Here is a 23,823-nt window from a genome sequence, read left to right as displayed (position 1 = left end):
CGCAATAACTTCTGCTAACCATGTGTATGTGACCAATAACATTTGATTTGACAGAATAGATGGATGCAGTTCAATACATGATTAAAATAATTCACCAATACATTTCTTGATAGTCCATAAAATATTGCTATCAGCTGGCTCGGTACCATTGTTTGCAACCTCCACTCGGGATGCACAGTTTCAATGACTCAATATTTATGGACAAAAACAGACAAACGTTACTAAGGCTATGGTAGCGTATCTATTTATGTAGCAAGCTAAAAACCCAGATAGCTACGCTAGCTAGAGGCTAGGAGGACATTATTTCAATAAAGGAGTGGGTGAGTAACTGACCTCGTATCATTTTTTTGTGTGGCTACACAGCTAGAGATGCATGTGTCATTTGGTTAGCTAGCAAGAAATGTGAATCGCTTTGCTAGCTATCTATGCTGAACGACTGTTATCCAGTTAGCATATCTCGAGTTTGCAAATTCACTCTGGCTAGCAATCTAACCCGATTTCAGAGCACTCGTCTGAGTGTGCCAGAGCGCAGAATAACCGTGCAAGACCCACTGAATATGACCGGTGTCAGTAAATGTAGGCAAAATAAAGTAATAAGTTAGTTGCGAACGCTCTCAATAACATGTAAACAGCCTAATCAGCTCTGCTAGGGCAAGTAAAATGGCCAGTGAGGTGTTCTCTCATTTGTGTCTGGAAGTAGCTGGCAATCGAGCCAACTTTACCAGTAAGCTTGAGTACTTGGTTGGGACAATGCATGCATTGGCAGGCAAGCTGCAGAAAGACAAGCAGGCTGTTCTCCATTGTTTACCAGTGCAACTTTCACAACTAGCTAAAAAAGTTTGAGAGGGTTTATCTAATGTTCCTTCATTAGATTTGAGCTCATCTTGCTCTGGCTAGCATTAGTTGTTGATCTTGTTGTTGTTGATGTACATATAAGGAAAGACAGCCTACCTCTTTATGGTTGTTTGATCAATAGGACTGTAAAGTTCCCAAATGTAAAGGGACTATCATGGTATTTAGCTGCATATTTGCCAGAGACAGCAGGAGTTCAAACTGCATCTCCCATAAATCCGCTCCCTCCCTCCGCATCTCCCATAAGTCTGCATCTCCCATAAGGCTGCTCCCTCCACTCCTCCCATAAGTCTGCTCCCCCTACCTCTGCACCTCCCATAAGTCTACTCCCTCCCTCCCTCTGCATCTCCCATAAGTCTGCTCCCTCCCTCCCTCCCTCCCTCCGCATCTCCCATAAGTCTGCTCCCTCCCTCCCTCCCTCCCTCCCTCCGCATCTCCCATAAGTCTGCTCCCTCCCCCCCTCTGCATCTCCCATAAGTCTGCTCCCTCCCTCCCTCCATCCATCCCTGCCTCCATCCCTCTTCATCTCCCATAAGTCTGCTCCCTCCCTCCCTCTGCATCTCCCATAAGTCTGCTCCCTCCCTCCCTCGCTCTGCATCCCCCTCTCGTCCTACTGCCATCATCCACCACTCTCCTTCCCTCTCGCTCTCCCCCTGTCCATTCATCCCTATCAACATCCTATCTTCTCTTTTCTCCTAATGGGGCTAAACATAAGATGTTCCTGCTGTTGTAAGATAAGCTTCATCTTGCCCGATCTGAACCTCAACCCATAGGAGTTCAGAGACAAAACTGATCCAGGGTCTGAATGTTAAACATACCGGGCCGGTAAGGTTTCCTCTTCCTTTTCTTGTTGCCGTCGGCCCCCTTCGCATTGTCGTCGACAGGCTCCCGTTCCGGACTGGAGTCTGACTTCAAGTCACAGTCCATCAGGAGATCCCCTTCTGGAATGGAACACAACCATGTCACTAAAACCAGGACACAGACCATGAAGACGTTCATTAGGACACCCAACAGAAAACACTTTTTCTAAACTACAATTAGAATTTCTTGATAATACCTCTACTTCTCCCATTTGGTTCTTGATGAACATGACCCAGCCCTGCACATATTAGTGACCCACAAAACCCTCAATGCATCTTTGATGGAAGGTCTGCCATCTTTGTGGGCTTGGTGTCAGAGTAAGACCTCTGGATGAGGAGCCACATCGGTACATTAGTGTTGGAATTCTAAATGAACCACTTAAACTATTTTAGGAGATAACCATCTTAGAGATAACACTTTAGTATTTCTCAGATTATAAATGCAAATGGCATCTCCAGGATTAATAAGGATCGGACCCTTTTTTTCAATTTTTGCCTAAAATGACATACCCAAATCTAACTGCCTGTAGCTCAGGACCTGAAGCAAGGATATGCATATTCTTGGTACCATTTGAAAGGAAACACTTGGAAGTTTATGGAAATCTGAGATTAATCTAGGAGAATATAACATAATAGATCTGGTAAAAGATAATACAAAAAAATAAAATATATTTTTTTGCCCCATCATCTTTGAAATGTAAGAGAAACGCCATCATATAATATTGCAGTTTAGACGAAGTTTATATTTTGGCCAATAGATGGCAGCAGTGTGTGTGCAAAGTTTCAGATTGATCCAGTGAAGCATTGCAATAATGGACAATATTTTGTATCAAGTCAGCCCAAATGTGCCGAATTGGTCAATTGATACATTTTCAAGTACATAACTATTGAGAACATACAAAAATTATATGGTAATAGAAAATAAGTTTACACACTCCCAGGAATGTCATAAATGATTTGTCATTAGCTTATACACTAACTTTCACACATCTAGATGGTGGGTGTGGAGCCAGAGACAGCAGGAGTTCTAACTGTAGAAGCCATTTCCTACATTTGAATATAAAAATAGATTTGATCAAACAAAACTATGCTACATTTTATCTCTGGGACCCTCAGGATTTACTGAATAAGATTACTGAATATAAGTACATTATTTACCTTGAGGTGAATGTATCAAACCAGTTGCTGTGATAAGTGTTTTGTTGTTGTGCACTCTCCAAAAACAATAGCATGGTATTCACTGTAATAGCTACTGTAAATTAAACAGTGCAGTTAGATTAACAAGAATTTAAGCTTTCTGCTCATATAAGACATGTCTATCTAATCACGTTAGCTCAACCGTCCCGGTATAGGGACACTGATCCCGTAAAGGTTGTAATGATTGATATATATCCTTTACATACAGTGGTTGCTCCACTAAAAGTTTTGCGATTATGATGCAGGACTTAGTCATTTGTGGTTTAGTGCGTCACCACTTCATTGCTCCAGACCAGCGCAAGGGGGAGTTAGAGCACCGATTATGCTTTTGGGTCCTACTGTGTCTCTAACTGACAATGAATGGGCGACATAAACCTAAATAAGAACTGATAATTGTGCACAACTTCAGTATTACTTACTAACACTGTTGTTACACTAAGATTTTTTTAGGATTATTTCGCTCTTACTGTAGTACTGTAACCCACTCCCGACCGGCCACGGTGTACAGCGCCTGAGTAGCACAACGGTCTAAGACACTGCATAGCAGTACAAGCTGTGTTGCTACAATACCCATGCTGGCTTCGACTGGGAGACCTATGAGATGACTGTAGGTTTTTGGTTCCGCTCCCTCTAAAAACAGAAATAATTCTAAATAACAAACAAGGCTTTATTTAGAAATTAGTAACAATGTCTCACCCCATGTTCAAGAATGGCTTTTTTCCTCGCTCGTTTTACATTATTTGAAAACAAAATCTACAAAATCTAATTATTTTTTTAAACAAAGCCCCTTGGATATTCTCACAGATATATTATTAACCTTGTTATTAGCAGAACAATATGTATTGGTCATGGCTCCCGAGTGGCGCACAATGGGATTCCCTTGCAGTTCTCCAGCTGTATCCACTGAAAGCATGCGGGGCTCAAGGCACGAGGGCAGGGGGCATGGGATGGGCCGCAGAGCCACGCACAGAAGACGGACCTAGCCCATGGTGGAGGGGGGGGGGGGTGTACCCCCGCTGACTAGGGAAACGTTCCCGTTGTTCTTAGTGCCAGTCTGTACGTTCAAACTAAAACAATGTAACTAATAATGGCATCTTTATGCTTTCGTTAAATAAAATAATAATAAAATACTCTTTCAAAAATGCAGATGTGTTTAGTTATGAATCCATAACAAATTATTATGGGAATAAATATCACTGAATTACAAATATTGGAACAAAGTTGTCTAATGAAGGTAAACAAATTGTTGCTGACTGGAAAATACTCCTTCAAACATTGCCTAGAAGGAGATAGGGGGAGAATTCTATCGTCAAATGTATTTCTTAGTTAGGTTGGCTGTATCACAACCGGCCGTGATTGGTTGCAATTTCAGTTTAATCCACCAGAAAAGACAAAACAAATAATACAAAAAATATATATTATTAGGAATCACATCCGATCGTGATTGGGAGTCCTATAGGGTGGCACACAATTGTCCCAGCGTTTCTCTCCCTCTAAAAACAGAAATACATGTTTTGGCCTTTACAAATATTGTTTTGGCCTTTTTTCAGATTACAATCGCTCACTTTAGTTTTTTTGAAAACAAAATAACCTCCAAAATATCATTATATATTATCAAGTTGATGGCACAGTCATATAGCTAGCACCTACATAAAGCTGAGTGACTCACTCATTCATGGCTTTGGATCAAAATAAACAAGTACCAATATTATTTCTGATAGTCTTAATAAAGAAATGTTTTGGTTATGACCTGGACACCATGTACAGTACGATAATAGCCATTTATGGGCTATTAGCAGGACAATATACCTTTTCCAACACTTCTCTGAATTTTGATACTTTGTGGATGAGGGCTCCCAAGTGGATGGGGGCTCCCTCAGTGCAAAATGCTAAAGATGCAGGTTCGATACCCATGCCGGCCGCCACCGGGAGACCCATGAAGCGGCTTTTGGTTTTAATTTAGAATCCTCCAATCCTCTATATGTAGTTATTGGCAGAGAGTCATGTCATATTTTTCGATATACTGTAGGCCTACCGTAGACGACATGTCTCACTAGTGTTGAGTAATGTTCTGTTAAAAGTGGTGTAGGTCTTATTTATTTAAAGAGCACATTGAAGTTAGAAGCAATAGGATTTGAAGCAATAGCCTACAACTATTTTAGCACCGTTTTGCGCTGCTCTGAGACAAGCATGGGGACTGGTCTTGATAAATCAATTTGATTTTAATTTTCACTGAATCTCCGTTTGGAAATTGGTTAGACTACAATTATACAATTAGGGTGTAGAAATGTTATGCTCTTAGTGTAACCTTAATTTGACTAGGCAAGTCAGTTATGAACAAATTCTTATTTACAAAGACAGCCTACTCCTTCCTCCCCATCAGGGAATTGAACCCCGGTCTCCCGCACGACACAGGGATTATTTAGCTAAATAGCCCAGTATGTAGCCTACTACCGACCGTGACGTTGTACAGCACCATATTTTCCGTTCCATCCTAACGGAAACCCAGAGGCTTTTTCGTTTTTCTTGGAATAGAAACACCATAATATTAATGAAATTAAGCAACATTTCTTAAAAATTTGTCCCATATACTATGTTCTTACAAAAAAAGTTTTTAAATTCTCTAGAACAGCCACTATTGAAGGCTATCAAATGCTTCTCAAAGATGCCCTCTGGTGGTCCAATTAGCACTAACTAGCATTAATGGTATCAGTGGTTGGCACTTAAATAACGTGCCATAGAATTCTGCAGTACGCTGCAACTTTTAAAGGACAAACCACTATATGGGACATGCACAAATGTACATACTGTATGTATGCATGATTAGTCGAAGGCTGACTTTTTCGTTCATATTTCACATTTTTCTAAATGCCATGAGGTGGTACATCTACAGTGGTTGGCTATAACACCTACAGACATAACAAAATAGTCCCTAGTACCTGATCACAACCATAGTTCACAGTAAATACTGAGATACTTCTTCACACTTCAAAACAAGGTTAATGTAATCTATCTATATTTATGTGCATTGTCATAAACCCGTGTACAGTCATGGCAACATAGTTTTATGTGATTTCTAAAGCAGCCACTGAAAATCTCCCTCTCGGCATGGCTTGAAAATGTGCCCGCCGCGTGAGTTAAATATAGAGGACCAAATATAGCGTGAGCGGGAAAGGGTTAATTTCTCATCATTAGCCCTTGCTTGCACTGAGAGCCAGGTTCTGATGGATGGGCTGGGGATTAATTCAGTTAGCCCCGGCCAGCTTCCTCTCATCACCAAAATGCCAATTGAGGTATAATTTGCTGACTGCTGTTTTCAAAAGCCTTTCTTCTCTCTCCAAGTCATATTCATTATATGCCTGCCTGCCCTCATTCCCCACCTTTCCTCCTCCCCCCCCCCCCCCATCTCCTTCCTCCTCCGTTTCCCTCCTCATTCCATCTCTTTCCGACAAATAGGTTTCAGTGCAAACGTCAAGCATTACTAAATTCGTTTGCCTTTTCTGTGCATCTAAATCTTGAGATGAAGGGAACATTGCTTCCTGGCAAACATCGGTCTTTCCTTTTGACCGTTCTGATTAAATGGAAACGAGGGAAGGGTGTATGCAGATCCCATCCTGTGTCATACCAAGAAAATCTAACTGAAAAGTCTATCCTTAGAAAATAGCCCAGATATTCCGGTCCTGGCCAATGTGAAAGAGAAAACCTGAGCTTTACATCCTAGTTCAAATATATCAATCTACAAAAAAAAGCCAATAATGGGTTTATTTGAACAAGCTTATTTATTTTTTTACTTTGTAACTTTTTTTTCCTCAAGGCGGAATACCCCCAAGCCAACCCATAGTGAACACCTAGAAGTCTTTACCTCCGCGGTCATCCATGTACCCGTCCCCGTCCTGGGACAGCTCTGAGTAGTGGGTGTACGGAGGGGTCTGGAGCACAGCCACGCTGTTCTGGTTGATGATCTTCAGCTTGAGCTTGGGTTTGGGCCGCCTGTTCTGCCCTCGGCGGGTTGAGGAGGGCACTGCCAGGCTCTCCAGCTGGCACAGGCCAGACTCGGTCAGACACACCCCATCCTGGGTGTATGTCTTCTGGATTTCTGGAGGTATGGAGGAGGGGTTAATTAATCAATCTACCAAGCCTGTTTACAAGTATGAAATGTAGCTCTCGAGGACTACCCTGTGTTGTGAACACAAGTTTGTTTGTTGTACTAGACAGATACAAAGTGCAATACTCATGAGTGATTCACTTTTCCCTGCAGTCTCCCACGTACATGTCTAAAACCATATGTGACCATCTTGTTTACAAATACTGAAATACTTGTGTCCACATAACGTGGATATTACGTTAGCGAGTCCAACACTCAACGAGCGACAACATTTAAACAAAGTAATGATTAATTTGAGTCACACCACTTGATAAATGGCACTGTGATTTATCAGGGTAGTGCTGTTTTACCTGGCTCTCTCGTTTTAGACACAATCTGGGCCACCATCGGGGCCTCGCAGCCGTCAGATAGGAGGGCCTCCACTTTGCCTGCATGACAAATATGCAAAATGTCAAAGGATTGAGTATTTAGATTTCAGTGCATTGAAGTCATATACAGCAGTAATATGGAGATGAAACAAATAAATGCATCAAACATCAAACACTGGATTTCACCGCTGCCACCAAATGTAAAGAATACTTCCTTATTTTTTTTATATTATAAAATAATTTAATTGAGATTTAATTCATTCATTTTATTATTTAAATAAAACTCCACCTCCCTCCCTTTTTCCATCACTCCCTCTATTTTCTCGGAGGTAAAATCTGTTCCCAATTTCAAGAATTATCTGATATAATGAGTGAGTGAACAGGCTGCAGCTTGAATTTTAAATCTAGCCATCTGCTGTTGTAATTTGGTTGAGGCTGGTCCCCTTAATAAAAAAAGAGGACGACTTTGGGCTAATTGAGTGGAGCTGGTTGCATTCATTGCGATGAGCTTGGTAACACTGTACACTACATTTAAGGCCTTACCCATAGGATATACAACTAAGTTGTGTTTGAATACCCATACTAACATACTGTATACTAAAAACTTAATGAGTACATACACTACATACAATTAGTTTATTTTAGTATACTGTAAAAAAAAACGTGCCAATACTTTGCCCCTTGATAACCAGCACACTTCTGTATATTGTAAAAGCGTTACATGGTCGCTGCCCATATCATTGCATAATGCAGAAAATACACGAGCGTTCAGGGGCCTTGCTTTAACATAGTTAACCATTTTCACTGTAGTGTCCAAAACGTCTTTCAAGCTATCAAGCATTCCCTTGGCAGTAAGAGCCTCTCGGTGGATGCTGCAGTATACCCAAGGGGCATCGGGAGCAACTGCTTGCACGTGCGTTACCACTCCATTATGTCTCCGTCATGGCTTTTGCATCATTAGTACAGATACCCACTAATCCACTATGTCTCCATCATGGCTATTGCAACATCAGTAGAGATACCAACACATCTTGACCACCAAAGTCCATTTGATGTCAAAATGCTGTCCAGTACTTAAAAAATATCCTCTCATGTTGTCCTGGTTTCCAGTGGTTTGCAGAAGAGGATGTCTTCCTCAATTGACCCCCCATAAACGTAACAGACGTAACCTGGAGCTGTGCAAGGCCCCCCACGTCTGTTGACTCATCTGGCTGTAAAGCATAGAATTCACGGGCTTGTATGCAAAGCAGTAATTGTTTCAAACCATCTCCTGCCATGTCACTGATGCGTCGTGAAACAGTGTTGTTTGATGAAGGAATTGTCTGTAGTATTTTGGTCATTTCCCCCACCATTGCCCCAGCCTTATCCGCAGCAGCAAGAAGAATTAAGTCCTCCACAAATAGTACAGAGCTTGCCCTAGCCCTCGGTAGCTCACCATATAAGACACATATAGCCACTTCTTATTCATGGTTTCTGTTGTTTTTATACATGTCTTACAACTCAAAAGTCATCTTAATTTTCACTCAAAAATAAAAACCCATGGCTTATTTTTCAAATGGGTATGTTTTGTTTCTAAATGTCTGCGCAAGAGTGAAGGTTTCCCACAAGAGAGTAACGGTTAATGTGATTGGATGTTAATTATTTGACTAGGCTACCTGTATTTGACATTGTGTTATTTTACTGAACACTAGATGGTTGCACTTTATTCATGGCAGTGAAACGAGGCTACTCAGGCGAAAAGAAAACATCACCCAGATGTATAGCGCCATTGGAAAATCTAAATGGACTGTTTGAAAATGTGAATCACATTTTTATTGCACGTACCCCAGTTTGGGAATAGTCGAGTTAAAGCAATGAATTTGTATCCTCTCTCGTCGGACTTTAGCTGCATATTTAACTCCATTTTCTTCAAATCTGAAAATGTTGCGAAGCCACGCCCATTCTCAGTAGAATTGCATTCGAAAATTAAGTATTTGATCACCTACAAACAAGCAAGATTTCTGGCTCTCACAGACCTGTAACTTCTTCTTTAAGAGGCTCCTCTGTCCTCCACTCGTTACCTGTATTAATGGCACCTGTTTGAACTTGTTATCTGTATAAAAGACACCTGTCCACAACCTCTTAAAGAAGAAGTTACAGGTCTGTGAGAGCCAGAAATCTTGCTTGTTTGTAGGTGACCAAATACTTATTTTCCACCATAATTTGCAAATAAATTCATTAAAAATCCTACAATGTGATTTTCTGGATTTTTTTTCTAATTTTGTCTGTCATAGTTGAAGTGTACCTATGATGAAAATTACAGGCCTCTCATCTTTTTAAGTGGGGGAACTTGCACAATTGGTGGCTGACTAAATACTTTTTTGCCCCACTGTAGCTATACAGCTATATGTAAGGTATTGGCCTCATAATCATACACATAGCATTCACCGTGTGTGGGCTAGGTCTGGAGTCTTACCCTGTGAAGGCAGAGCGTGCGTTCGACACATGGTGCAGTCAAAGCCATCATCCGCTGCATTCTCCACCTCCTCATCTGTGACCAGGCCCTGGCAGCAGGCATGGATCCACCTGACATGGGAAGGAGAAGACGATTAGATAGTTACATATGCACACCACCGGTCAAAAGTTTGGACACACCTACTCATTCAAGGATTATTTATTTGTACTATTTCTACATTGTAGAATAATAGTGAAGACATCAAAACCACAAAATAACACATATGGAATCATGTAGTATCCAAAAATGTATATTTGAGATTATTCAAATAGCCACCCTTTGCTTTGACAGCTGTGCACACTCTTGGCATTCTCTAAACCAACTTGTCACCTAGAATGTATTTCAATTAACAGGTGTGCCTTATTAATTTGTGGAATTTCTTTCCTTAACTTCTCTAGGGTAGGGGGCAGCATTTGGAATTTTGGATGAAAAGCATGCCCAAATTAAACAGCTTTCTACTCAGGCCCAGAAGATAGGATATGCATATAATTAGTAGATTTGGAAAGAAAACACTCTAAAGTTTCCAAAACTGTTCAAATAATGTCGGAGTATAACAGAACTGATTTGGCAGGCAAACATCTGAGAAAAATCCATTCAGGAAGTAGGATTTTTTGTGTGTGTAGTTTTCTATTCAATGCCATTACAGTATCCATTGACTGAGGACTCAAATTGCAGTTCCTATGCCTTCCACTAGATGTCAACAGTCTTTAGAAATTGTTTCAGGCTTGTATTCTGAAAAATGAGTGAGTAAGAGCAGTCTGAATGAGTGGACCCTGCCGTGTCAGAGCTTTTTCATGCGTGTGACCAGAGAGAGTGCCTTTCTGGTTTTATCTTTTATATTGACAAGGTTATTGTCCGGTTTAAATATTATAGATTATTTAGGCTAAAAACAACCTGAGGATTGAATATAAACATCGTTTGACATGTTTCTACGAACTTTACGGATATAATTTTGATTTTTTTTGTCTGCCTGTTGTGACTGCGTTTGAGCCTGTGGATTACTGAAGAAAATGCGAACAAAACTGAGGTTTTCGGATATAAAGAGAGACTTTATCGAACAAAGGGAACATTTATTGAATAAATTGTCTTCTGAGTGCCACCATATGAAGATCATCAAAGGTCATTTTATCTCTATTTCTGATTGTGTAACTCTTCTACTTGGCTGGTTACTGTTTGTAATGATTTGTCTGCTGGGCTATGTTCTCAAATAATCGTACAGTATGCTTTCGCCGTAAAGCATTTTTAAAAATCTGACACCGTGGTTGGATTCACAAGAAGTTCATCTTTAAACCAATGAAAAATAGTTGTATCTTTGCTGAATTTTTATAATGAGTATTTCTGTATTTGAATTTGGCGCTCTGCAATCTCACTGGATGTTGGCCAAGGAAATTATGTAAAATATATCACTAGCCACTTTAAACAATGCTACCTAATATAATGTTTACATACCCTACATTATTCATCTCATATGTATATGTATATACTGTACTCTATATCTACTGCATCTTTATGTAATACATGTATCACTAGCCACTTTAACTATGCCACTTTGTTTACATACTCATCTCATATGTATATACTGCACTCAATACCATCTACTGTATCTTGCCTATGCCGCTCTGTACCATCACTCATTCATATATCTTTATGTACATATTCTTTATCCCCTTACACTTGTGTCTATAAGGTAGTAGTTTTGGAATTGTTAACTAGATTACTTGTTGGTTATAACTGCATTGTCGGAACTAGAAGCACAAGCATTTCGCTACACTCGCATTAACATCTGCTAACCATGTGTATGTGACAAATAAAATGTGATTTGATTTGAGGTTGGACGCTAGCATCCCACATACCCTAGAGAGGTTAATGCGTTTGAGCCAATCAGTTATTTTGTGACAAGGTAGAGGGGTATACATGAGACAGCCATATTTGGTAAAAGACCAAGTCCATATTATGTCAAGAACAGCTCAAATAAGTAAAGAGAAATTAAAGTCCATCATTACTTTAAGACATGAAGGTCAGTCAATACAGAACATTTCAAGAACTTTGAAAGCTTCTTCAAGTGCAGTAGCAAAAACCATCAAGCGCTATGTTAAACTGGCTCTAATGAGGACCGTGTCGTGTCTTTGGCATCATTAAATTGAAGACTTATTTTATCAAATCAATTCTCTGTAATTATTATTATGTGATTAAACCAATCATGTAAATGTAATTAACTAGGAAGTTGGGGCACCAAGGAAAATCTTCAGATTACAAAGTTATAATTTTCCTAATATAACTCTTCAGATATTTCAATATCTGATCAATTAGTCTTCTAATTAATGAATTACTCTTTAGTCGCATTCCAAACGTCGTAAATTGTTGGTTATCTGCACGAACCCAGCCTTTACTATGAATCATCAATACACCAATTGTCTTAATCATTTATTTACTAACTAAATAATCACAGAAATGTAGAAACAAACAAACAGTAAATATGATTACAAGGAAATGATAGGGGAGGCTCCCTAGTTGCTAAACCGATATGACGGCTTGGTAGACAAAGGGAAGTGGGTGTGGACTGAGAAGGGCGGGAAAGACCAAAGTCACTACACAGGATAATTTATATTGATTGAAATGCTAATCATTTGCACATGAACGCTCAGGCATTTCGGGAATAATTGCAATCAATATATATTTACGCTCAGTGTGTCGTCGTGATCTCTTTTGGAATCGTCCGTCTTTCTGCTGGAATGTTCATCTGATCGTCTCTCTGCTTCCATGAAGTCGCTCGAGGTTAGAATGGATACCTCAGCAAACTGGATGCAGTTTATCACAGTGCCATCCGTTTTGTTACTAAAGCACCTTATACCACCCACCACTGCGACCTGTATGCTCTAGTCGGCTGGCCCTCGTGACTTGTTAATTGTTTACTCCATGTGTAACTCTGTGTTGTCTCTTCACACTGCTATGCTTTATCTTGGCCAGGTCGCAGTTGCAAATGAGAACTTGTTCTCAACTAGCCCACCATTAAGGTGAAATAAATAAAATAAATAAATAAATAAAAAACCTCAGAGCACTATTCAGAAATGTTCCTACAGAATAGATATTTCAGCGGTTGTCGGCCTTCGCATCTCAGGTCGACAATTTCCAGCTGCAGACTAGTAAGTAGTACCGAAGATTTGCTCTTATTCTGTCGGTATCGATAGTCTCAGAGTTTAACCTGTTAGAGCTCTAGGGGCGCTATTTCATTTTTGGATAAAAAACGTTCCCGTTTTAAGCGCGATATTTTGTCACGAAAAGATGCTCGACTATGCATATTCTTGACAGTTTTGGAAAGAAAACACTCTGAAGTTTCAGAATCTGCAAATATTTTGTCTGTAAGTGCCCCAGAACTCATTCTACAGGCGAAACCAAGATGATGCATCACCCAGGAATTAGCAGAATTTCTGAAGCTCTGTTTTCCATTCTCTCCTTATATGGCTGTGATTGCGCAACGAATGAGCCTACACTTTCTGTCGTTCGCCCAAGGTCTTAGCAGCATTGTGACGTATTTGTAGGCATATCATTGGAAGATTGACCATAAGAGACTACATTTTCCAAGTGTCCGCCTGGTGTCCTGCGTCGAATTCGGTGCGCAATTGCCAGCTGCTTCTACTTTACCATTTGATTCAGGGGAGAAAGCATGTGTCCAAGAACGATGTATCAATGAAGAGATATGTGAAAAACACCTTGATGATTGATTCTAAACAACGTTTGCCATGTTTTCAGTCGATATTATGGAGTTAATTTGGAAAAAAGTTTGCGTTTTGAGGACTGAATTTCTGGATTTTTTTTGGTAGCCAAATGTGATGTATAAAACGGAGCTATTTCTAATACACAAGGAATCTTTTTGGAAAAACTGAGCATCTGCTATCTAACTGAGAGTATCCTCATTGAAAACATCAGAAGTTCTTCAAAGGTAAATGATTTTATTTGAAGGCTTTTATGTTTTTGTTAATGTTGCGTGCTGGATGCTAACGCTAATGCTAACGCTAAATGCTAACGCGAAATGCTAACTCTAGCTAGCTACTTTTACACAAATGATTGTTTTCCTATGGTTGAGAAGCATATTTTGAAAATCTGAGATGACAGTGTTGTTTACAAAAGGCTAAGCTTGAGAGATGGCATATTTATTTCATTTCATTTGCGATTTTCATAAATAGTTAACGTTGTGTTATGCTAATGAGCTTGCTGATAGATTTACACAATCCTGGATACAGGGGTTTTTTCATAGCTAAACGTGACGCAGAAAACGGAGCGATTTGTCCTAAACAAATAATCTTTCAGGAAAAACTGAACATTTGCTATCTGAGAGTCTCCTCATTGAAAACATCTGAAGTTCTTCAAAGGTAAATGATTTTTTTGAATGCTTTTCTGTTTTTTTGTGTAAATGTTGCCAGCTGAATGCTAATGCTAAATGCTACGTTAGCCATCAATACTGTTACACAAATGCTTGTTTTGCAATGGTTGAGAAGCATATTTTGAAAATCTGAGATGACAGTGTTGTTAACAAAAGGCTAAGCTTGAGAGCTAGCATATTTATTTCATTTCATTTGCGATTTTCATGAATAGTTAACGTTGCGTTATGGTAATGAGCTTGAGTCTGTATTCACGATCCCGGATCCGGGATGGGGAGATCAGAAAGGTTAACCATTTCCACCTGTGTAGCCAATGCTCACACGTGGTTTGGTTAGGAATTCAACAACCATTAAAACCTTAGCTTATACTGAGGTTTTTGTGGTCTCTACTCAAACCTTCGCCCCCTCTGTGGTCTGAAGTGGGTTTTTTCAGGGGGGGGGGGGGGGGGGTTTATTCGTAACAGTAGAAATGGGCTCTCCCATGAGCCAGATTATGTCTGTGCTCACGGGGGCGGGCCAATGACTTAGTTAAACTGAAGGGAATACAATTCTCTCACATTAACTGTTCAACATCACCTTACATAATTTCACTAATAGTTTCATCTTTACTCATTCATTTTCTACAATAATTAGACACAAACCTCATAATGGAGGCTCCTGTATAAACTGAGTTATGGTAATGTGGCTGTATTGTCTTTCATGAGGTCACGACATGAAACAAAACCGACCGGGTCGTAGCTGGTTTTCACATTCTCCATAACATCTTGTTCAGTTCTCAAGTTCTGTGATGTAGAAGAAGTTCTTTGTTCTACTGTGAAACTCTTTCTGCTTGGCCATGGGAAGAGAGTCTCCTCCAGGAATTTACAAACTGAGATAACATAACCTGGGTGTAGGAGAGGGAGAGAGAGGGGGGGATGGTACTCGCTTTACCCAAAGAGGGCCACGTCATGACAACCTGCTGCAGAGGATAAGTTTATTAGAGTTACCACCCTCAGAAATTGCAGCCCAAATAAATGCTTCAGGGTTCAAGTAACAGACACATTTCAACATCAACTGTTCAGAGGAGACTGCATAAATCAGGCCTTCATGGTTGAATTGCTGCAAAGAAACCACTTCTAAAGGACACAAATAAGAAGAAGAGACTTGCTTGGGCCAAGAAACACGAGCAATGGATATTAAACCGGTGGAAATTGGTCCTTTGGTCTGGAGTCTAAATTGAAGATATTTGGATCCAACCTCTGTGTCTTAAGCGTGGAGGAAGAGGTGCTATGGTGTGGGAGTGCTTTGCTGGTGAGACTGTCAGTGATTTAATTAGAATTCAAGGCATTCTTAACCAGCATGGCTATCACAGCATTCTACAGCGATACGCCATCCCATCTGGTTTGGGCTTAGTGGGACTATCATTTGTTTTTCAACAGGACAATGACCCAACACACCTCCATGGTGTGTAAGGGCTATTTGACCAAGAAGGAGAGTGATGGAGTGCTGCATCAGATGACCTGGCATCCACAATCCCCCAACCTCAACCAAATTGAGATGGTTTGGGATGAGTCAGACCGCAGAGTGAAGTTAAAGCAGCCAACAAGTGCTCAGCATGTGGGAACTCCTTCAATACTGCTGGAAAAGCAATCCAGGTGAAGCTGGTTGAGAGAATGCCAAGAGTGTGCAAAGCTGTCATCAAGGCAAAGGGTGACTCTTTTGAAGAATCTCAAATATAAAATATATTTTGATTTGTTTAAAACTTTTTTCATTACTACATGATTCCATGTGTTAGTTTTGACGTCCTCACTACTTTTTTACAATGTTGAAGATAGTACAAATAAAGAAAAATCCTTGAATGAATAGGTGTCCAAACTTTTCACTGGTACTATAAGTATTCACACCCGAGTCAATACTTTGCAGAAGCATTTTTTTAAACACTTTTTTGGTTACTACATGATTTTTTGTGTTATTTGATAGTTTGATGTCTTCACTATTATTCACCAATGTAGAAATAGTCAAAATAAAGAAAAACCCTTGAACGAGTAGGTGTTCTAAAACCTTTGACCGGTGGTGTATACAGTGGGGCAAAAAAGTATTTAGTCATCCACCAATTGTGCAAGTTATCCCACTTAAAAAGACGAGAGAGGCCAGTAATTTTCATCATAGGCACACTTCAACTATGACAGACAAAATGAAAAGAAAAAAAAAATAATCCAGAAAAATCACATTGTAGGATTTTTTATGAATTTATTTGCAAATTATGGTGGAAAATAAGTATTTGGTCTCCTACAAACAAGCAAGATTTCTGGCTCTCACAGACCTGTAACTTCTTTAAGAGGCTCCTCTGTCCTCCACTCGTTACCTGTATTAATGGCACCTGTTTGAACTTGTTATCAGTATAAAAGACACCTGTCCACAACCTCAAACAGTCACACTCCAACCTCCACTATGGCCAAGACCAAAGAGCTGTCAAAGGACACCAGAAACAAAATTGTAGACCTGCACCAGGCTGGGAAGACAATCTGCAATAGGGAAGCAGCTTGGTTTGAAGAAATCAACTGTGGGAGCAATTATTAGGAAATGGAAGACATACAAGACCACTGATAATCTCCCTCGATCTGGGGCTCCACGCAAGATCTCACCCCGTGGGGTCAAAATGATCACAAGAACGGTGAGCAAAAATCCCAGAACCACACGGAAGGACCTAGTGAATGACCTGCAGAGAGCTGGGACCAAAGTAACAAAGCCTACCATCAGTAACACACTACGCCGCCAGGGACTCAAATCCTGCAGTGCAAGACGTGTCTCCCTGCTTAAGCCAGTACATGTACAGGCCGGTCTGAAGTTTGCTAGAGAGTCTCCAGATCTCAACCCCATAGAAAATCTTTGGAGGGAGTTGAAAGTCTGTGTTGCCCAGCAACAGCCCCAAAACATCACTGCTCTAGAGGAGATTTGCGTGGAGGAATGGGACAAAATACCAGCAACAGTGTGTGAAAACCTTGTGAAGACTTACAGAAAACGTTTGACCTCTGTCATTGCCAACAAAGGGTATATAACAAAGTATTGAGATAAACTTTTGTTATTGACCAAATACTTATTTTCCACCATAATTTGCAAATAAATTCATTAAAATCCTACAATGTGATTTTCTGGATTTTTTCCCCTCATTTTGTCTGTCATATGATGAAAATTACAGGCCTCTCATCTTTTTAAGTGTGAGAACTTGCACAATTGGTAGCTGACTAAATACTTTTTTTGCCCCACTGTATGTCATGCAATTTGAACATATACAAGTGTAAATACAGAGAGAGACAGGTGCACATAGACACATAAACAAGCACTTAGCTACGCACTCAAACAGACTCTGATATGCATTAACCCGTTTGCTATAGCAACGATACGTTCTGTCCCATCAAGCCTTACGATGAGTAAATTACACCGTAGTAGATCTTTGGACTGTTTCCTTTGTCAAACTGGACGCTGGCTGCCAACATGCCATATCTACACAGTGTTGCCAGGTCCTAGTTTCACCCAATCATTCTCAGGTGGTGCATGGCCTGGCAGAGAGAGAGAACGCTGCTCACCTGTCACACTGGCGGCACTGCACGATGAGCTCGTCCTCACGGTAGCTGCGCATGCACATTGGGCATGATGCCAGGCTGGCACAGGGCCCGCACTGGGTGTAGTTGTTCTGCCAGTCACACCTCATGCCGGGGGAGGTGGCACCGCACTGGGTACAGGAGACACACCTATGGCAGGTGAGAGAGAGGGTGGCATGAGTGGGCGATGTTAAGCGGGGGTGAAACACAATCGCAATCGCAGCGACTCCAGTACATCTAGCATACCTCCCAACACAGAGAGAGTCCAAAGATAATGCACTTGTATCACACACATACAGTGCCTTTACAAAGTATTCACACCCCTTGACTTATTCCACATTTTGTTGTGACAGCCTGAATTCAAAATGGATTGAATAGATGTTTTTCCTCACCCATCTACATACAGTACAATACCCAATAATGACAAAGTGAAGACATGTTTTTAGAAATGTTTGCAAATGTATTGAAAATGAAATACCTCATTAACATAAGTATTCACACCCGAGTCAATCATTTGTAGAAGCACCTTTGGCGTCGATTACAGATTTGAGTCGTCTTGGGTATGTTTGTATCAGCTTTGCACATTTGGATTGGGGGATTTTGTCCCATTCTTCTTTGCAGATTTTCTCATGTGCTGTTAAGTTCGATGGGGAGCGGCAATGAATAACAATCTTTATGTCTTACCACAGATTTTCAAAAGGGACTTGGGCATTTTTGTTCTGATGCCATTTCAGCGTTGCTTTGGCTGTATGCTTGGGGTCATTGTCCTGTTGAAACTAGAGGTCGACCGATTATGACTTTTCAACGCGATACCGATACCAATTATTGGAGGACCAAAAAAAGCAGATACCGATTAATCGGACAATTTTTATATATACATTTGTAATAATGACAATTACAGCAATACTGAATGAACACTTATATTTTAACTTAATAATACATCAGTAAAATCAATTTAGTCTCAAAAAAACATTCAATTTGGTATAAATAATGCAAAAACAAAGAGTTGGAGAAGAAAGTAAAAGTGCAATATTTTCCATGTATAAAAAGCTAACGTTTAAGTTCCTTGCTCAGAACATGAGAACATATGAAAGCTGGTGATTCCTTTTAACATGAGTCTTCAATATTCCCAGGTAAGAAGTTTTAGGTTGTAGTTATTATAGGAATTATATAACTATTTCTCTCTATACCATTTGTATTTCATATACCTTTGACTATTGGATGTTCTTATAGGCACTATAGCATTGCCAGCCTTATCTCGGGAGTTGATAGGCTTGAACTCATAAACAGCGCAATACTTGAAGCTCAGCGAAGAGCTGCTGGCAAATGCAGGAAAGTGCTGTTTGAATGAATGCTCTATCACATCATAGACTTAATTATAATATAATAACACACAGAAATGCGAGCCTTAGGCTATTAATATGGACAAATCCGGAAACTATAGTTTTGAAAAAAATGATTATTCTTTCAGTGAAATACGGAACCGTTAGGTATTTTATCAAACGGGTGGCATCCCTAAATCTAAATATTGCTGTTACATTGCAAAACCTTCAATGTTATGTCATAATTATGTACAATTCTGGCAAATTAATTACGGTATTTGTTAGAAAGAAATGGTCTTCACACAGTTCGCAACGAGCCAGGCAGCCCAAACTGCTGCATATACCCTGACTCTGCTTGCACAGAACGCAAGAGAAGTGACACAATTTCCCTAGTTAAAATAAATTAATGTTAGCAGTATTAACAATATTAACTAAATATGAAGGCTTAAATATACTTGTGTATTGAATTTAAGAAAGGCATTGATGTTTATGGTTAGGTACACATTGGTGCAACGACAGTGCTTTTTTCGCAAAAGCGCTTGTTAAATCATCACCCGTTTGGCGAAGGCTATGATTCGATGATAAATTAACAGGCACCTCATCGATTATATGCAACGCAGGACAAGCTAGATAAACTAGTAATATCATCAACCATGTGTATTTAACTAGTGATTGTTCAAATGGATTGTTCAAATGTTTAATGCTAGCTAGCAACTTATCTTGGCTCCTTGCTGCACTCGCGCAACAGGTAGTCACCCTGCCACACAGTCTACTCGTAGAGTGCAATGTAATTGGCCACAATCGGAGTCCAAAAATGCCGATAGTTATGAAAACTTGAAATCGGCCCTAATTAAATCGGCCATTCCGATCAATCGGTCGAACTCTAGTTGAAACATAAGTCTAAGGTCATTTGCACTCTGAAGCAAGTTCTCATTAAGAATTTGCCTGTATTTGGCTCCATTCATTGTTCCCTCTATCCTTACCAGTCTCCCAGTCCGTGCTGATGAAAAGCATCCCCATATCTTGATTCTGCAACCACCATGCTTCCCGGTAGGAATGGTGTTAGACAGGTGCCTGGTTTTCTCCAGACATGGCGTTTTGAAATTAGGCCAAAGAATATCATCAACCATTTTGGTCTCAAACCAGAGAATATTTTTCCTTATTCTTTTGTTTTTTCTGCAAATTCCAGGAATGCTGTCATGTGCCAATTTCTCAGGAGTGGCTTCCATCTGGCCACTCTCCAATAAAGCCCAGATTGGTGAAGTTCTGTAGACTAACTCAGCCAAGGAATTCTGTAGTTCTGTCAGAGTGGTGATTGAGTTCTTGGTCACCTCTCCCTGAACAAGGTCCTTCTTGCCCGGTTTCTCAGTTTTGTCGGCCGGCCAGCTCTAGACAGAGACTGGGTAGTTCCATATTTTTTCAATTTCCCAATGATGGAGACCACTATGTTCTTGGAATGTTTCAACACTCTATAAATTCTTGAAAACCCTTCCTCAGAGCCAGTGCATTTGGTAAGTATTCAGACTTTTTCCACATTTTGTTATGTTACAGCCTTATTCTAAAATGGATTAAATAAAATAAAAAATCCTCAATCGACACACAATAACCCATGACATAGTGACAAACAGGTTTTTAGAAATGTTTGCAAATGTTAATTACATAAGTATTCAGACCATTTGCTATGAGACTCGAAATTGAGCTCAGGTGCATCCTGTTTCCCTGGATCACACTTGGTTTCTACAACTTGATTGGAGTCGACCTGTGGTAAATTCAACTGATTGGACATGATATGGAAAGGCACACACCAGTCTATATAAGATCTACAACATTGTTGGTTCCCATGAACACAGTGGCCTCCATCATTCCTAAATGGAAGAAGTGTGGAACCACAAAGTCTTCCTAGAGCAAATTGAGCCATTGGGGAAGAAGGGCCAGAACCCGATGGTCATTCTGACAGAGCTCCAGAGTACCTCTGTGGAGATGAGAGGACCTTCCAGAAGCATAACCATCTCTGCAGCACTCCACCAATCAGGCCTTTATGGTAGAGTGGCCAGACGGAAGCCACTCCTCAGCAAGGCACATGACAGCCCGTATGGAGCTTGCCAAAAGGCACCTAAATGACTCTCAGACCATGAGAAACAAGATTTTCTGGTCTGATAAAACCAAGATTTAACTTATTGGCCTGAATGCCAAGCGTCACGTCTGGAGGAAACCTGGCACCATACTCACGGTGAAGCATGGTGGTGGCAGCATCATGCTGTGGGTATGTAATTTAGCAGCAGGGACTGGGAGACTAGTCAGGATTGAGGGAAAGATGAACGGAGCAAAGTACAGAGAGATCTTTGATGAAATCCTGCTCCAAAGCACTCAGGACCTCAGACTGGGGCGAAGATTCAACTTCCAACATGACAATGACCCTAAGCACACAGCCAAGACAACGCAATAGTGACTTTGGGACAACGTCTCAATGTCCTTGAACCACTCGAACATCTCTGGAGAGACCTGAAAATAGCTGTGCAGCGATGTCCCCCATACAAACCAGACAGAGCTTGAGAAGATCTGCAGAGAAGAATGGGAGAAACTCCCCAAATACAGGTGTGCCAAGCTTGTAGAGTTATACCCAAGTAGACTCAAAGCTGTAATCGCTGCCAAAGGTGCTTCAAAGTAAAGTGTCTGAATACTTATGTAAATGTCATAATTCAGTTTTTTTTATAAGTTTGCAAAACATTTGTAAACATTTTTTATTTTGTCATTCTGGGGTATTGTATGTAGATTGATGAGGGGAAAAAACTACTTAATCCATTTTAGAATAAGGCTGTAATGTAACAAAATGTGGAAAAAAGAGGTCTGAATACTTTCTGAATGCACCGTGAATGCCTCATCACAATTCTAGCTCGAAGATCTACAGACAGTTCCTTGGACTTCATGATATAGTTCATGCTCTGACATGCACTATCAATTGTGGGACCTTATATATAGACAGGTGAGTTTCGTTCTAAATCATGTCCAAACAATTAAATCGGCCACATGTCAAATTGTAGTGGCATCTCAAGGATGATCAAAATAAATTGCTTGTACCTGAGCTCAATTTGTAGTGTCATAAAGTGATGTCAATATATATTCTGTCTTTAATTTTCAATAAATGTGCAAACATTTCTAAAAACATGTTTTCACTTTGTCATTATGAGGAATTGTGTTTACATGGGTGAGAAAATAATCCATTTAGAATTCAGGCTGTAACAAAATGAGGAATAAGCCAATACTTTCTGAAGGCAGTGTAAATACTGTGTAAATACAGTGTAAATACTGTTCATCCAAGCAAACCTGAGGGTAAACAGACACACAAGCCTACTATAAACTCCAAAATAACCCACTACAGTTACGCTATCTGATATATACCACACACACTTCTTAAGTGTGTGTGTGTGTGTGTGTGTGTGTGTGTGTGTGTGTGTGTGTGTGTGTGTGTGTGTTTGCATCCACCTTGAAAAGAGCTGCCCTAAAAATAAATATATGTCACTGGCGGGGCTCCAAGGAAAGTCCTGAATGAATGAGTCTCGCTGCAGTGTCAACAGAGTGTTGTTTGACTGGGGATTAGGGACTGATGTTACGCCTAATATGGGGGAAATCCCTCCCTATCAGGACTGAAAACAGCTGCTACAGATCAACAATATGTGACAGAGAGAGGGGGAAAGAGAGAGAAAACAATGTTGATGTTCAGTGGTGGCAGTGTAGATAGTTGGCAAGAATATAAGAGAGCGAGATGCAGAGAGAGAGCGAGACGCAGAGAGAGAGACAAAGTGACTAAACTCTGATGCCCAAACACTTGGCATGCCTTGGAGTTGTTCTCAGTGGACAGACTAGGGTCCCCAGGCACATCACAATCCACACAGGCACAAATGACCTGAGGACCCAGCAGGAAAGGGTGGCCACAGCGCAAGGGAGTGATTGAAAAAGCTTCTTCCACTTTCCCCAATGCACAAGTGGTCATCTCTACCCTGCTACCACGAAAATACTTACACCCTGCCACCACACAGCGGGTGAATGAAAGTGTTTTGCAAGATTGTGCCTCAAACCTAAATGTCTACCTGGCCCACCACCCCACCCTCAACTTGAACAGCCTTTACGACCAAGTCCACCTCTACAAGGCACCAATCCCAACTTTTGACAGGACCCTGAAGGACGTCACCCTCAACCGTAGCCCTAGAACCTCACACAGGAGCAACGGACATCCTCCCAGACCTGCAAGACCCCTCCTGAAGGACCTGCATCGAGAGAACACACAAAGAGGACCTACACCCAGAACACAGCATCACCAGCCACACCCCAACCAGATAAGACCACCCCAAGCAAACCCTGGCCACACCCTATAAAGGCCAACGCATATCAGACCTGTGTCCCTTCTGCCCACCCCATGCCCCCCGCCACTGCGGCACGGACCTCAACATGACAGCAGGACATATGCCCAGGCCGTGAGCAGCGCAACAGGCCCAAGCCCACTATTTACACCTGCCCAAGCCCCATCCTGCGACCTAAGCTGTACATAACTGATGCTCTGCTCACACCTACTGTGATGGTCCAGGCATAAATTACACAAAAACACCACTAGACACTATGGAACACAAAGCTTTTACAATCTCATCCTGGAATATACAAGGTCTGAGG

General features: G+C 40.7%; 1 protein-coding gene across 16 annotated transcripts in view; it reads right to left on the bottom strand.

Moving 5' to 3' along the window:
* Positions 1-23,823, bottom strand: part of LOC110490933 (histone-lysine N-methyltransferase 2C) — a 231,504-nt gene that overhangs the window by 75,886 nt on the left and 131,795 nt on the right. For all 16 annotated transcript variants that reach the window (XM_090199401.1, XM_090199404.1, XM_090199405.1 and 13 more), the window contains 5 exons: positions 17,822-17,986; positions 9,838-9,947; positions 7,365-7,442; positions 6,772-7,005; positions 1,671-1,793 (listed from right to left, as the gene is read on the bottom strand). In XM_090199401.1, the coding sequence (XP_090055527.1) occupies positions 1,671-1,793; positions 6,772-7,005; positions 7,365-7,442; positions 9,838-9,947; positions 17,822-17,986 (710 nt within the window). The remainder of the gene's footprint in view (positions 1-1,670; positions 1,794-6,771; positions 7,006-7,364; positions 7,443-9,837; positions 9,948-17,821; positions 17,987-23,823) is intronic.

The sequence above is a fragment of the Oncorhynchus mykiss genome, chromosome 15 (assembly GCF_057628025.1).
Source record: "Oncorhynchus mykiss isolate SJ-2025 chromosome 15, ASM5762802v1, whole genome shotgun sequence".
Classification (NCBI taxonomy): Eukaryota; Metazoa; Chordata; class Actinopteri; order Salmoniformes; family Salmonidae; genus Oncorhynchus; species Oncorhynchus mykiss.
The sequence above is the reverse complement of the archived record's forward strand: the minus strand, read 5'-3'. Positions and strand labels throughout refer to the sequence as shown.